General features: G+C 51.0%; 1 protein-coding gene across 1 annotated transcript; it reads left to right on the top strand.

Moving 5' to 3' along the window:
* The first annotated feature begins 470 nt into the window (after positions 1-470).
* FBXO24 (F-box protein 24) lies at positions 471-10,586 on the top strand. The gene is made up of 10 exons (XM_069759942.1): positions 471-619; positions 1,933-1,963; positions 3,609-3,780; positions 4,291-4,517; positions 4,854-5,082; positions 5,716-5,874; positions 5,951-6,072; positions 6,470-6,601; positions 7,482-7,655; positions 10,263-10,586. Exons 1-10 carry the CDS (start codon positions 471-473, stop codon positions 10,584-10,586), a joined length of 1,719 nt encoding a protein of 572 aa, XP_069616043.1.
* The last annotated feature ends 4,569 nt before the right edge of the window (positions 10,587-15,155 follow it).

The raw sequence follows: 15,155 nt of genomic DNA, 5'->3' as shown, positions 1-15,155 counted from the left end.
GTCCCATATCACTTATCAATGTGGACAGGAAGGTTTTGGCTAAGATACTCTTCAACAGGCTAGTGAAGTTTGTGCCACGGCTCCTTTCGGAGGCCCAGCACTGTTGCGTTCCTGGCCATAGCACTTTCAGTGCTGTTCTGGGTGTCCGAAAGGCCGTGGAGCGGGGCAGGGCTGGCCTTTGGAAGGGGTTCTTGCTGACCCTGGATCAGGCAAAAGCCTTTGATCGGGTTGACCACGAGTACCTCTGGTCCACTCTTTTGAGGTATGGTCTGCCTGGAGGGTTTGTGGACTGGCTTAAGACCTTGTACGCAGGGGCTGAGACTTTCCCTCTGGTAAACGGGTGGATTGGACAACCTTTCGGGGTGGGATCTGGTGTCCACCAGGGCTGCCCTCTTAGCCCTTTGCTGTACGCGTTTGCGATCGATCCCTTCCTCAGAAGGGTTGATTGTGGACCGTTGGCGGGGGTGAGGATGGGCAAGTTGGCGCCAGAGGCTATCCTGAGGGTAGTGGCCTACGCGGACGTTACCGTCTTTGTTTCTTCGCAAGAGGAGGCGATGGTGGTGATGTCAGAAGTGGAGAGCTACTCGGAGGCATCCGGGTCCAAGGTCAACCAGGACAAGTGTGAGAGTCTCTGGCTGGGAGGCGGGGATCCCACGTTTGATCTTCCGGACACCCTCCCCGAACCCCAAGAACATGCCAAAGTCCTAGGCATCGAATTTGGCCAGGGTGATTACCCCACGAAAAACTGGGAAGGCAGAATCAAAGGTGTCGCCCAAAGAGTGGACCAATGGAAGGGTTGGTCTTTGACCCTGAGGGAAAGGGTTGACCTGTGCAAAGCTTTCCTGCTCCCCTTGCTAATCTACTTGGGCAGCGTCTGTGTCTTGCCAGAGCCTCTCTGGACACGGGTCTCCAGTCTGTTCTTCCAGATGTTATGGGGGAATAGACTAAACCTAGTCAAATGGGAGGTCACTTATCGCATGAGGAGACTAGGGGGGTTGAATATGGTGAACCCCGTGGTGTTTCTAGTGAACACCTTTTTGAAAGTTAACGTGGCAAACCTCTGGAAAGAGAGGGCTCCTCCGTGGGTATTCTCCTGCAAAGGATGGTTTCAGCCTTTCTTCCAGGAATGGGAGACAGGGAGAAGATTGAAGGATCTTCGCACACCGCACGGGCATCTCCCGGCTTATGTTACCCCGGTTCTGAAAATGATGCGCCGATGGGGTCTGGGAGTGTGGGAAGTGAGGTCCCTCCCGAGGAAACTCTTCGACATGCGGGTCTTGCTTTCGCATTTTCAGAGACCATTGGTCCTCAGGGACTGCCCGTGTCGGGATCTAGAGGTTGGGTTAAGTTTGTTAAATTCTAGTAGGATCCCCAAGAAGTATTGGGACTTGACTTGGCGCTGCTTCCAAGGTAAGTTGTGAGGGACAATTTGAAGCACAGGAGCTCCGTGGACAGGAATTGTCCCTGTCAGGCTTGCGCTACCATGCTGGAAAGCATGGAGCCCTTCCTGCTTTATTGTCCCTTTAATACAGAGGTGTACAACAGGGTGGGCGCTTCCATTGGTTGGCCAAGGCTGGCCACTCTGTCCTATGCCGAGTGGGCCTATGGAGCGTTCAGAGACCTCGGGAGAAGGGACCGAGCCACTTTATTTTTCGTTAGCGCAGTGGTCAGGTATTTCACGTGGAACGCGCGAGTTTTAGTTTCGACGCAGAGTAAAATCCTCCGTGTAGATGAAGTTTGTAGCAGCATCCTAGGTGCCCTGGTGAAGGTGCGTTCTCTGGAGTGCGAAAGACTGGGTGCCCGGAGGGCGGCCCATCTCTGGAGGGGCTTCTCCTTCGAGGTGCCTTAGTCCATTAGCGCTCCTATAGCCTGGTGGTGGGCTGATATCTTTACACCCTAGATTTTTGTTTTGTATTTCTGTTCCCTGAATAGGTTTGCAGCCATCGAACTTGAGCCTCGGGTGGTGAGAATGTAGGTTGTGTTCTGTGATGTTGGTTTATGTATATATTGTATATAGTGTATTGTATATAGTGTGTATAATAGAGGGTCTTAGTTAGGTTGGGTGAGGGGATTGGGGGGTTCAACGGCGGTGATAAGAGACTGATCTGGCCTGGCCCCGCCTGGGGAAAAACTTTGGGGCCTGATCCTAGCTCGGATAATTCCTGAACTTTGTGGCCAGAGCTGGATCAGGGGTGGCGGGATAGTTAGAGTAGGTGTGTGTATATATATTTAAAAAAAAAACAAAACAAAAAAAATGTTAATTTTGTACACTGTGTTGTGTTTAGGTTTATTGTAGGGTGAATGTGGTGGTGTAAGGGGTGGCTGTAAGGTAAGGCAGGGACCAGTAGGGTTGTGTTGTGTTTGCGGTGTTGTATAGTGTTTGGTTTAGTGTAATGTGTTTATAGTGTATATATTGTATATAATATTGTATATAGGACGGTGTGAATGTAGTTGGGGTTGTATATAGTAGTATGAATGAAGCTAGGCCAGGGGTCTTACATGATTTTATACTATTAGTTATAATTTTTTTTACAGGTATTCACGTAAGTTATGAGTATTTTGTTTGTTGTCTTTTATTTTTTTATTTTATGTTATTGGAATTTTTCTTTCACGTCCCTGATTTGTAGGTCATGAACTTTCTCCATTTTTGTTCGATTTCCGGTTTATTTCTTTGTGGCTTTTGTCGTTTGTTGTCGTCTGATTGGAGCTTTGTTCTTATGTTCTGTTCTGTTTTATTTGTAATGTATCACAGTTAGTGTCATGTAAAGTATTTTTATTTTATTTAATAAAAGACCTGGAGGATAAGAGACGATGTAACAGCAGAATAGTGAGTGCAGCTCTGGAGGCTAAAGGCCCCTTCACATTAAGCGACGCTGCAGCGATACCGACAACGATCCGGATCGCTGCAGCGTCGCTGTTTGGTCGCTGGAGAGCTGTCACACAGACAGCTCTCCAGCGACCAACTATCCCGAGGTCCCCGGTAACCAGGGTAAACATCGGGTAACTAAGCGCAGGGCCGCGCTTAGTAACCCGATGTTTACCCTGGTTACCATGCTAAAAGTAAAAAAAAACAAACACTAGATACTTACCTACCGCTGTCTGTCCTCCAGCGCTGCGCTCTGCTTCTCTGCTCTCCTCCTGTACTGGCTGTGAGCCGGAAAGCAGAGCGGTGACGTCACCGCTCTGCTTTCCGGCTCACAGCCAGTACAGGATGAGAGCAGAGCACAGCGCTGGAGGACAGACAGCGGTAGGTAAGTATCTAGTGTTTGTTTTTTTTTACTTTTAGCATGGTAACCAGGGTAAACATCGGGTTACTAAGCGCGGCCCTGCGCTTAGTTACCCGATGTTTACCCTGGTTACCAGTGAAGACATCGCTGGATCGGTGTCACACACGCCGATCCAGCGATGTCAGCAGGAGTCCAGCGACGAAATAAAGTTCTGGACTTTATTCAGCGACCAACGATCTCCCAGCAGGGGCCTGATCGTTGGTCGCTGTCACACATAACGATTTCATTAACGATATCGTTGCTACGTCACAAATAGCAACGATATCGTTAACAATATCGTTATGTGTGAAGGTACCTTAAGACACCCTCTCTCTCCCACAGGTGCAACACATTATCTCCTTCCTCTCGGTCCGGGACGTGATGCTCCTTGGGGAGACGTGTCACTTTCTGCACCAGGAGTGTAACAGCTGTAGATCCTGGAGAAGCCTGTACCAGAAGATCCGACCGTGCAAGACGGAGGCCGCAGACTGGAGGAGACAGGTCATCCTGCACTGTAAGGAGGGGCACAGATCAGAGGTCAATGTGGAGGTCAGGTCATCCTGTACTGTATGGAGGGGCACAGATCAGAGGTCAATGTGGAGATCAGGTCATCCTGCACTGTATGGAGGGGCACAGGTCAGAGGTCATTCTGCACTGTATGGAAGGGCACAGATCAGAGGTCAAGTCATCCTGCACTGTATGGAGGGGCACAGGTCAGAGGTCATTGTGGAGGTCAGGTCATCCTGCACTGTATGGAGAGGTACAGGTCAGAGGTCATTGTGGAGGTCAGGTCATCCTGCACTGTATGGAGGGGCACAGGTCAGAGGTCATTGTGGAGGTCAGGTCATCCTGCACTGTATGGACTGGCACAGGTCAGAGGTCATTGTAGAGGTCAGGTCATCCTGTACTTTATGGAGGGGCACAGGTCTGAAGTCGGTGTCGAGGTCATCCTGTACTATATGGAGGGGCACAGGTCAGAGGTCAGTGACCAGCAGAGGCCGCCATCTTGTCTGTTTTCTTCCAGACACAAAGGGGATGTTCTTCCACCATTTTTCCAGTCGCCAGCGCCTGTGTGGTCGGATCGCGTCACCCATCAGCCCCTGTGGCTTCCAGCGCTTCCTCACGATGGAGGACAAACTGTTTGTCCTGGACTACACGGGGGCCCTCTACCACACCTTCAGGAACGCCAGCTACACCGTCACCCGTGGACACTACCTACAGCACGAGCCGCTGTGCCAGGACGTCAAAGATGTGAGCTCCACCATATGGAGGCTGTGCTAGGCCTTGTAGTGTGTCGTACAGTGACGTCATGGTAACCTGGGGTGATTTCAGTGTTGTTTCCATGGCGTCATTACTGACTTATTCTTGTGTTTGCATGGTAACACTATGTACTCCAGTGTCGTTTCTATGGTAACACCAGATTTGTCGTACTGTGTCCATTGTGACATTGCCTGTTTTAGTTTTGGTTTCATGGTGACTGATGTTGGTAGCACCTAGTAATGACATTGTGTTGTTTCCATGGTTACACGCATTATTATGTTTCCATGGTAACGCTGTACAATCCCCTCTTTCCGACATATTGTGCAGTTCACCTGTGACTCGAAGAGCGGCACCTTCTACCGCAGGTATCTGTACGTCCTTGCCTCTCGAGAGGTCCTTGACAACGAGGAGGTCTCCAGACGGTGTGACTGCGTGGAGATCTACACCCAGTCCTCCAGGAAGCCCGTCTGCACGATGACCTTTCACCCATCCATGAACTTGAAGAAGATCTCACTGCTGGGCATGGAGGCGGAGAAGCAGCTATTGCTGCTGACAGGTGATGATGGCAGCCGGGGGCGTTCTGGCCCATCACATCAGTCATGGGCCCATCACTGACCGTCACATCACTGACCGACCCATCACTGACCGTCACTTCACTGACCGACCCATCACTGACCTATCCATCACTGACTGGCCCATCAATTATCGTCACATCACTGACCGGCCCATGACTAACCTACCCATCACTGACCGGTCCATCACTGACCGACCCATCACTGAACGGTCCATCACTGACCGACCCATCACTGACCGACCCATCACTGATCGGTCCATCACTGACCGACCCATCACTGACCGGCCCATCACTGACCGACCCATCACTGACCGACCCATCACTGACCGACCCATCACTGATCGGTCCATCACTGACCGACTCATCACCGATCGGTCCATCACTGACCAGTCCATCACTGACCGACCCATCACTGACCGGTCCATCACTGACAGTAACTTCAATGACTGTCACATCACTGACCGGCCCATCACTGACCGACCCATCACTGACCTGTCCATCACTGACCTGTCCATCACTGACAGTAACTTCAATGACTGTCACATCACCGACCATCACATCACTGACTGTCACTGATTGTCACAGGAGGGTAATCCATGGCTCCTGTTTCCATAGAGATGGGGAAGGTTTTCAGCATCACCATCAATGAACTTTCCCTGGCCCAGGGTCGATACTACACCACACAGACGACCCTGCGGGAAATATCCAGTGACCCGGCCCCGCGGCCCATCACCCAGATGTGCAGCCACCAGAGCAGCGCCCTGTACGTCACAGGTGAGAGGAAGTCATCAGCTTGGCGTGGGGCACCACCTCCATGTATGGCCACATCACCTCCATCTTGTCTTCACAGACGACGGTGCCGCGTTCCTGGAGGTTCACTCTCTGGCTGTCTACAGGGATTTATTTGGAACCCTCCGTGGGTTTAACTTTCTGGAAATGCAGACGCCGCGACCGATAACTCTGCCCAGCAAGGTCAGCCATGAATGTGATGTGTCCTGTCATGGCCGCAATCTTCCTATATACACTGTGTGGCCTTATATATCACAATGACCCCCGACCATAGATATACGGAGACCGTCATGGCCACCATCTTCCTATATACACTGTGTGGCCTTATATATCACAATGACCCCCTACCATAGATATACGGAGACTGTCATGGCCGCCATCTTCATGTCCTGTATACACTGTGTGGTCCTATGTATCACACTGACCCCCGACCATAGATATACGGAGACCGTCATGGCCATCATCTTCGTGTCCTGTATACACTGTGTGGTCTTATATACTGTATACAGAGACCGTTATCCGCCCTCAGACAATTTGTATGACTGTGAGGTTATTTGATGTGTTTGTGCTTGTCCTGCAGGTGGCGCTCTGCTCGCTGGGTTTTAATCATCTGGCGTTAGTGGATGAATTTGGGAGAATATTTATGCAAGGAAGCAACCGCTTTGGACAGCTGGGAACTGGTGACAAGATCGACAGAGGACACCCCTGCCAGGTAAAGGCCAGACCCTCCACCTAGCCTTTATTCTCAGTCTACCTCCTACCACCTGCCCTCTGTCTACCTCGCTGTCCTCTGTCCTCCATCTCTGCTCCCTTTGGCCTCACACTTAATCCACCTTTCTCCTCTGCATATGTTCTCCATTTCCCTTCTTGGCTTATATTCTCTATCTCCCCTTCCTCCTAGCATCATACTCTTATCTTCCCTTCTCTCCATACTCTGTCTCTCCTCCCCCTGGCCTCTCTCCTCCATCTCCCCTTACCGTGATCTCTGTCTTCCATCTCCCCTTCCCGTTGTCGCTGTCCTCCATCTCCCCTTACCGTGATCTCTGTCCTCCATCTCCCCTTCCCGTGGTCTCTGTCCTCCATCTCCCCTTCCCGTGGTCTCTGTCCTCCATCTCCCCTTCCCGTGGTCTCTGTCCTCCATCTCCCCTTCCCGCGGTCTCTGTCCTCCATCTCCCCTTCCCGCGGTCTCTGTCCTCCATCTCCCCTTCCCGCGGTCTCTGTCCTCCATCTCCCCTTCCCGCGGTCTCTGTCCTCCATCTCCCCTTCCCGCGGTCTCTGTCCTCCATCTCCCCTTCCCGCAGTCTCTGTCCTCCATCTCCCCTTCCCGCGGTCTCTGTCCTCCATCTCCCCTTCCCATGGTCTCTGTCCTCCATCTCCCCTTCCCTTGACCTCTGTCCTACATCCCCCCCTCTCGTCCTCCACCACCTTCCCATCCTCTGTCTTCCATTTCCTCTTCCCCTGTCCTCCATCCCCTTTTCAGGACTCTGTCTTCCATCTCCCCTTCCCTTGACCTCCATCCCCCGGCCTCTGTCCTCCATCTTCTGTCACCTCGCCTATTCTGCATTACTCATTCTAGTCTTTTTTCCCCTTAGATCCCATATTACAGGAAACCGATTGACATATTTTGTGGCCTCCACCACACTATAGTCCTACTAAGATCCTCCATAGATTCTTTGAAGGAAGTGCATGGCTGCGGGTGTGGTGCTGGGGGCCGCCTCCCTGGATGGCCGAATGGAAGCCCCACTTTTGTCAAGTTGCTTTTGAAGGTGAATAACTTGAACCTCTGCTATGTCACATAATAGGCAATGAGAATGGCGGACAGGCTGCCATCACATAACTTCTACTAGTGTTCTAGGAACAGCGAGTGGCAGGAGAGACACAGAGGGAGGCAGGGGAGGCACAGAGAGGCAGGGGAGGCACAGAGAGGCAGGGGAGGCACAGAGAGGCAGGGGAGGCACAGAGAGGCAGGGGAGGCACAGAGAGACAGGGGAGGCACAGAGAGGCAAAGGAGACAAAGGCAGAGGCAGGGGAGGCACAGAGAGGCAAAGGAGACAAAGGCAGAGGAGACAGAGAGGCAAAGGAGACAAAGGCAGAGGCAGGGGAGACAGAGAGAGGCAAAGGAGACAAAGGCAGAGGAGACAGAGAGAGGCAGGGGAGACAGAGAGAGGCAAAGGAGACAAAGGCAGAGGAGACAGAGAGAGGCAAAGGAGACAAAGGCAGAGGAGACAGAGAGAGGCAGGGGAGACAGAGAGAGGCAAAGGAGACAAAGGCAGAGGAGACAGAGAGAGGCAGGGGAGACAGAGAGAGGCAAAGGAGACAAAGGCAGAGGAGACAGAGAGAGGCAAAGGAGACAAAGACAGAGGAGACAGAGAGAGGCAAAGGAGACACAGAGAGAGGTGTGGAGGTAGAGAATGAAAGAAAGTTAGGAGAGGCACAAAAGAAGTCATCTACAGAGACAACAGACATAGGGAAGAGTGTCTCAGAGAGGGAAGCAAGGAAAGAAACAAAGTGCAGTCAGAGAGAGGCCAGGACAAGAGAAATTGTAACAGTACAAAGAGAGGCTAGAAATTCACAGGTGGAAAGCGGAGGAGGCAGAGAGGGAAAAAGAGGAAAGGAGCAGGGAAAGGTCAGATAGAGGCAGGAAAGGGACAGAGAGATGTAGGGGGGGGGAAAGAAGGGGCTACAGAGACGCAAGGAGGGGGCATAAGGAGACCTGTAGGGGGCACAGAGAGACCAGGGCGGCAACAGAGAGATGTAGATGGTACAGAGAGACCGGGGGGGGGGGGCAGAGAGGTATAGGGGTCACAGAGAGCAGGGGGGACACAAAGACAAGGGGGGAAACAGAGAGACCAGGAGGGAAACACAGAGACGAGGTAGGCAACAGAGAGATCGGGGGGGGGAGGCAACAGAGAGACCGGGGGGGGGGCAACAGAGAGACAGAGGGCACAGAGAGACCAGGAGGGGCAACAGAGAGACCCGGGAGGCACACAGAGACCAGGGGGGCAACAGAGAGACGTAGGGGCATAGAGAGACTAGGTGGGTAATAGAGAGACGAGGTCGGCAACAGAGAGATCGGGGGGGGGGGGCAACAGAGAGACATAGAGGGCACAGAGAGACCAGGAGGGGCAACAGAGACCAGGGGGGCAAGAGAGACGTAGGGGCATAGAAAGACTAGGTGGGTAATAGAGAGACCAGGGGGGCAACAGAGAGACATAGAAGGCACAGAGATACCAGGGGGGGGCGCAACAGAGAGATCAGGCGGGCAACAGAGAGATGAAGGGGGAACAGAGAGATGTAGACGGCACAGAGAGACCAGGAGGGCAACAGAGAGACTCGGGAGGCACACAGAGACCAGGGGGCACAGAAAGTTAAGGGGCACAAAGAGACCAGGGAGGCACGGAGATACTGGGGGGGGCAACAGAGAGACCAGGTGGGCAACAGAAAGATCGGGGGGCAACAGAGAGACCGGGGGGGCAACAGAGATACCAGGTGGGCAACAGGGAGACCTAGAAGGCACAGAGCGACCATAGGGGCAACAGAGAGACCTAGAAGGCACAGAGAGAGACCAGGGGGGCAATATAGAGATGTATGGGAGCATCGAGAGAGGCAAGAGATGACAGACACAGAAACAGGTGACATCTACTACATTATCTGTACTCAGAGATATCACTGTGTTACCTGTGGTGTTACATAGGACTGCAGGTGGCATCTACTACATTATCTGTACTCAGAGATATCACTGTGTTACCTGTGGTGTTACATAGGACTGCAGGTGGCATCTACTACATTATCTGTACTCAGAGATATCACTGTGTTACCTGTGGTGTTACATAGGACTGCAGGTGGCATCTACTACATTATCTGTACTCAGAGATATCACTGTGTTATCTGCGGTCTTACATAGGACTGCAGGTGGCATCTACTACATTATCTGTACTCAGAGAGTTATCACTGTTATCTGTGGTGTTACATAGGACTGCAGGTAACATCTACTACATTATCTGTACTCAGAGAGTTATCACTGTTATCTGTGGTGTTACATAGGACTGCAGGTAACATCTACTACATTATCTGTACTCAGAGAGTTATCACTGTGTTATCTGTGGTCTTACATAGGACTGCAGGTAACATCTACTACATTATCTGTACTCAGAGTTATCACTGTGTTATCTGCAGTCTTACATAGGGCTGGCGGTAACTTATCTGCGGTCTTACATAGGACTGTCAGTAACGTGCTGTGCTATCACTGTTATCTGCGGTCTTACCTAGGACTGTCAGTAACGTGCTGTGCTATTACTGTGTTATCTGCGGTCTTACATAGGACTGCTGTATTATCTGCCTCCATGTACATAACCACACGTGTCTCCTGGCAGGTTCCGGTGTGTGCCCGCCGTATCTCCTCTACCCGAGACTGTCTGTATATCATGAGCAGTTATGACACTGAGGAGAACATCACGTACTATGATCGTCCAGGCAGCAGCAGGGAGGACGACGGGCCAGTGGCGCTGGCTTGGGAGGAGTGTGAGAACCAACTACGCCGCTGCACCAATGTCCATGAGAGTGTGGCCAAGACCAAGGACTTCATCGGTAACTTGGCCCTGCCGGAGTATCAAAAAGAGTTCCTGTGGGCTGCACTGGGCATGATAGAGCGGACCGCCGAGAGCGGGCAGCTTCCAACCACAGCACCAAGAAGGTAGCAGAGAAATAAAATTATCTGACAATACAAGAAGTGGCGTCTGTGAGAGAAATACACCCCAAATACCCGATACCGCCCTGTACTGCCTGATACCGCCCTGTACTGCCTGATACCGCCCCGTACTGCCTGATAACATCCTTTACTGCCTGATACCACTCTGTACTGCCTAACACCACCCTATACTGCATTATAACACCCTGTACTGCCTGATAATCTTCTTTACTGCCTGATACCACCCTGTACTGCCTGATACCCCAACCTGCCCCAAATACCGATACTACCCTGTGCTGCCTGATAACACCCTGTAGTGCCTGATACAACAACCTACCCCAAATACCGACACTGCTCTACACTGCCTAACACCACCCTATACTGCCTGATACCACCCTGTACTGCCTGATACCCCAACCTGCCCAAAATACCGATACTACCTGTCACGGACGTGGTTTATGGAACCACTGTGCCATGGACCATGGAGAGCCTGGAAGGGCATGACTATGCGAACACTTTCATCGGGAGCCAAGGTTAGACTGGGCTCCCTATGAACGCCAGGTGCCACTCCAGGACAGAAGAATGGACGCGCAGAAGCTGGATCCAGAGGACAGACTGGAGGGAGCAGCTGGCAGAGTTCGCATCAGAGTGCAGCAGACAGAGTTTGCATTAGAGTGCTGCAGAAAGAGTTTATATCAGAGTGCAGCAGGCAGGATCTACATCAGAGTGCTGCAGGCAGGATCTGCATCAGTGTGCAGCAGGCAGTGTTTGTATCAGAGATCAGAGTGCAGGCAGGAAAGATTTGCACTAGAGTGCAGCAGGCGGGATTTTCACCAGAGTGCAGCAGGGACTGGTATGCAACCTTACACAACTTAGACTGCAAAACAGGAAGGTTGCTCAGGCACCTCCCCAGTGGGGAGGAAGCAATATATACATAATGTCTCACAGCTATTGGCTGGGGAGGAAATAGCAAGTGCACATGCTGACCCTTTAAGAGTGTGTGAGTGCACGTGCGCGTTCCCTAAGGACATAGCCAGAGAATTGGCTGGAAGCATGCAGAGCATGGGAAAGGGAAGAACTGACCGCAGCAAGGGTGAGTGAAAAGACATGCCGGAGACCCTGCGGAGACAACCCCCCCTCTTCAGGCCATCATGGAATTTCCAGAGGAGAATCGGAGCATGAATGTTCTCGTTTGGCTCCCAGGACATTTCTTCGGGACCATATCCCTTCCAGTCAACGAGGAAGGTCTTGCATCTCACCCTCTTCATGGCCAAGTTGTTCTCCACTTCAAAAACATCATCCGAGGCTGTTGGCATGGGCATGGTACTGAGATCCTTGAAGAAGGATGACTGGCTTTAGTAGAGATATATGGAAGGAATTTTGAATCTGTAAAGAAGGAGGCATCTTCAATTTATAGGAGACCTCAGTGATCCCCTTCAGCACCTCAAAAGGCTAGATAAAACGAGGACCCAACTTGTAAGAAGGAACCTTCAGCCAGATGTACATGGATGAGCGCCATTCCTTGTCACTAGGATGGAAGCACGGTGGATTCAGACGCCTTTTGTCTGCATGTTTCTTCATATGGGCGGAGGATGCTTCTAAAGTGGCTTTAGTGTCCTCCCACAACGTCACAAAATCCTTGGAGAGGACATCTGCCCCAGGGACATCAGAAGGAACGTCACCGGGAGAGGAACCTCTGGTTGCCGTGCGAACACAATGTAGAACAGTGACTCTCCCCGAGGCTTCACCAGTGTGATTGTTGTACAAGAACTCAGCCCAGGGAAGCAACTTCACCCAATCTTTATGGTGGGCATTGACGAAGTGTCACAGGTAATTGCCCAGGACCTGGTTGACATGCTCCACTTGCCCATTGGCTTGGGGGTGATAGGCCTATGAGAAATCCAGGATGATATCCAGATGTTTACAGAGAGCTTGCCAGAATCTGTAAGTGAACTGCGAACCTCGATCAGACACCATGTGACGAGGAAATCTGTGCAGGCGGAAAATATGTTTGATCCAGCTGTCAGCCAGTTCAGGAGCGGATGGAAGAGCAGACAACAGGGTAAAGTGTCCCATTTTGGAGAAGTGATACACAACTACCCAGATGATGGTGCAATCTTCGGATACTGACAAATCCGTAATGAAGTCCATAGCTATGTGCTGCCATGGACCAGACGGTACAGGTAACGGCAGGAGAGAACCGTCAGGAAGTCGTCTGGGGACTTTGTTGCGGGCACAAATTGGACAGGCAGCCACATAAGCATAAATCTCTCTCCTCATGGACGGCCACCAGTAGTGGCGAGAAACTGTAGAGTCTTCCTTTGTCCCGTGTGACCAGCCACCTTTGATGAGTGGCCCAAGACAAAAGTCGCTCCTTCTCAGATTCAGCCACAAGGGTCTTCCCTGGGGGAATTCGTAACAGACTTACTGAAGCAACAGTGACCATCTTGGATGGCTCAATGATAAATTGTGGATCCTCCTCTTGATCCTCGGACAGAAAAGAGCGAGAGAGGAAATCGGCCCCGACATTCTTGTCACCGGACCTGAAATGTAAAAGAAAGTTAATGCAAGCAGAAAAAAAGACCACCTAGCTTGGATAGGATTGTCTCTGGGCGGACTGGAGATAAGCCAGGTTGTTATGGTCCATGTAGATGACCACTGGATAGACTGCACCCTCCAGCAGGTATCGCCACTCCTCCAGAGCCATTATAATGGCGAGTAACTCTTGGTTCCCGATGGAGTAGTTATGCTCAGGAGCGGAGAAGACTTTACAGAAGAAACCGCAGGACACACAGCGGCCCGAGGAGGACTTCTGGGTGAGCACAGCTCCAGCCCCTAACGAGGATGCGTCTGTCATGATATGTACTTTTGCCCTGTCCTGTATTTGAATAATATGCCATTTGATGTATGTAACTGTTCTCTGGTTTCTATTAGCTGTAATTTATGTATTTTCTTGTGCTGGGAGTTCACCTGTAACAAGATGTCTCCTTCCCCCAATACTTGCAGCTCTAAGCTATAATGTAATTAAGCTTTGTCAACATCACTAGTGAAGGGATAGCCATTCTTCCTCACAGCAGGTGGCTAGTCAAATGTACATACTACATAGACTATGTGGAGCCCACCAGTCTAGAATCTTCTGGTGGACCCAACCATTGAATAGAAGGTGTGACCCCTACCCCCCTTCGTGGGCGGATCCCAGGAGCGCAGACAATCCATTCTTATTTTTGAGATCAGATGTGAGTTGATCCTTAAAGGAGAAGGAGTGGGGATTCTTAGCTGAGGCAAGACCCCACATCCATCTGTGACTGCGGAAGCGAACAGGGCGAGACTTGAGCTGAGGACATATCTCGTCGTTCGTGAGATTGTTTTGGGAGCCCTTGGACTCGTGTGGACTATTGCTTTGTTAGCTGTCACAAGGATTATCGGGAGGTGCCCCCGAACCTGTTCCATTGGACTAATTGTGGACTCTGTAGATCTACCTGCATGTGTTGTTCCAGTGTTCTTGGTAATAAATCTGTTGAATCATCCCTTGGCCTGTTGTCCCTTCTTGCTCTGCCGTACACCCCGACACAGCGTCCACCTCAAGAAAGAAGTTGCTTGTTCAAATCTGGGTGATGCAGCATGGGAGCGGTGGAGAAAGACTGTTTAAGAGAGCGGAAGGCATCTTCAGCCTCGGAAGACCAGTTCTTTGGATCGGCTCCCTTTTGGGTCATAGCAGAGATGGGAGCGGTGAAAGTGGGGAATGAATTGCCTATAATAAATAGCAAAGCCAAGGAATCGCTGTATTGCTTTGACGTCCACGGGCAGCATCCATTTCAGAATGGAAGAGACTTTCTCAGGATCCATCCTGAGTCCCGTATCCGAGAAAATGTAACCCAAGAAGGGAAGAGAGGACTGTTCAAAAATGCATTTCTCATACTTGGCATAGAGGCGATTCTCCCTAAGACACTGAAGAACTTGCCGAACTGTTCATCTGTGGGAGGTCAGATCCGGGGAAAATACTAGAATATCGTCCAGATACACGACTAATCAGGAATAAAGCAGGTCACAAAAGATATAATTGGCAAACTCTTTCTTAATCCCTGTTTTTTTTTTTTGTAGTTGCTTTGTACATACTTTGTCTCATATTGTAACATCTTTATATGTCTTTTATAAACACTGCCTAATCTTTTATGGCGTCAAATATATAAATTACTAGCTTTGTTCTCTTGCTCTAAAACGTACCCCAAGTCTTCTGAAGTAATTACGCTACTTATTTGGGTTGATTCGAACCCCTCTCTGAGAAATCTGAGCTCGTGGCAGCGAAGTGTGTTCTGGGCTGGGTGGGTGCCGCTGGCAGCGACGGAACGGGGTTTTATAAGCTATTGACTGGCTTCGGCCTGAGCATTTATAATTCCCTCGCTGCAGCGTGCCTGCTAGCCAGTCCACAGTGAAGTGGTTCGTCCGGCGACCAATTATTCCAGGTGTAGTTCCCTGACTGACCTGAGGGTATGGGGGACGCCGGAGAGCTGCAAGTTCCAAAGCGGGACTGGAAAAGCGGGATATACATAAATCCCTGCAGTTCTTGATATTGTAGCAG

The sequence above is a fragment of the Ranitomeya imitator genome, chromosome 3 (assembly GCF_032444005.1).
Source record: "Ranitomeya imitator isolate aRanImi1 chromosome 3, aRanImi1.pri, whole genome shotgun sequence".
Taxonomy (NCBI): Eukaryota; Metazoa; Chordata; class Amphibia; order Anura; family Dendrobatidae; genus Ranitomeya; species Ranitomeya imitator.
Note: the sequence above shows the minus strand (reverse complement) of the source record. Positions and strands in the feature narration are given on the sequence as shown.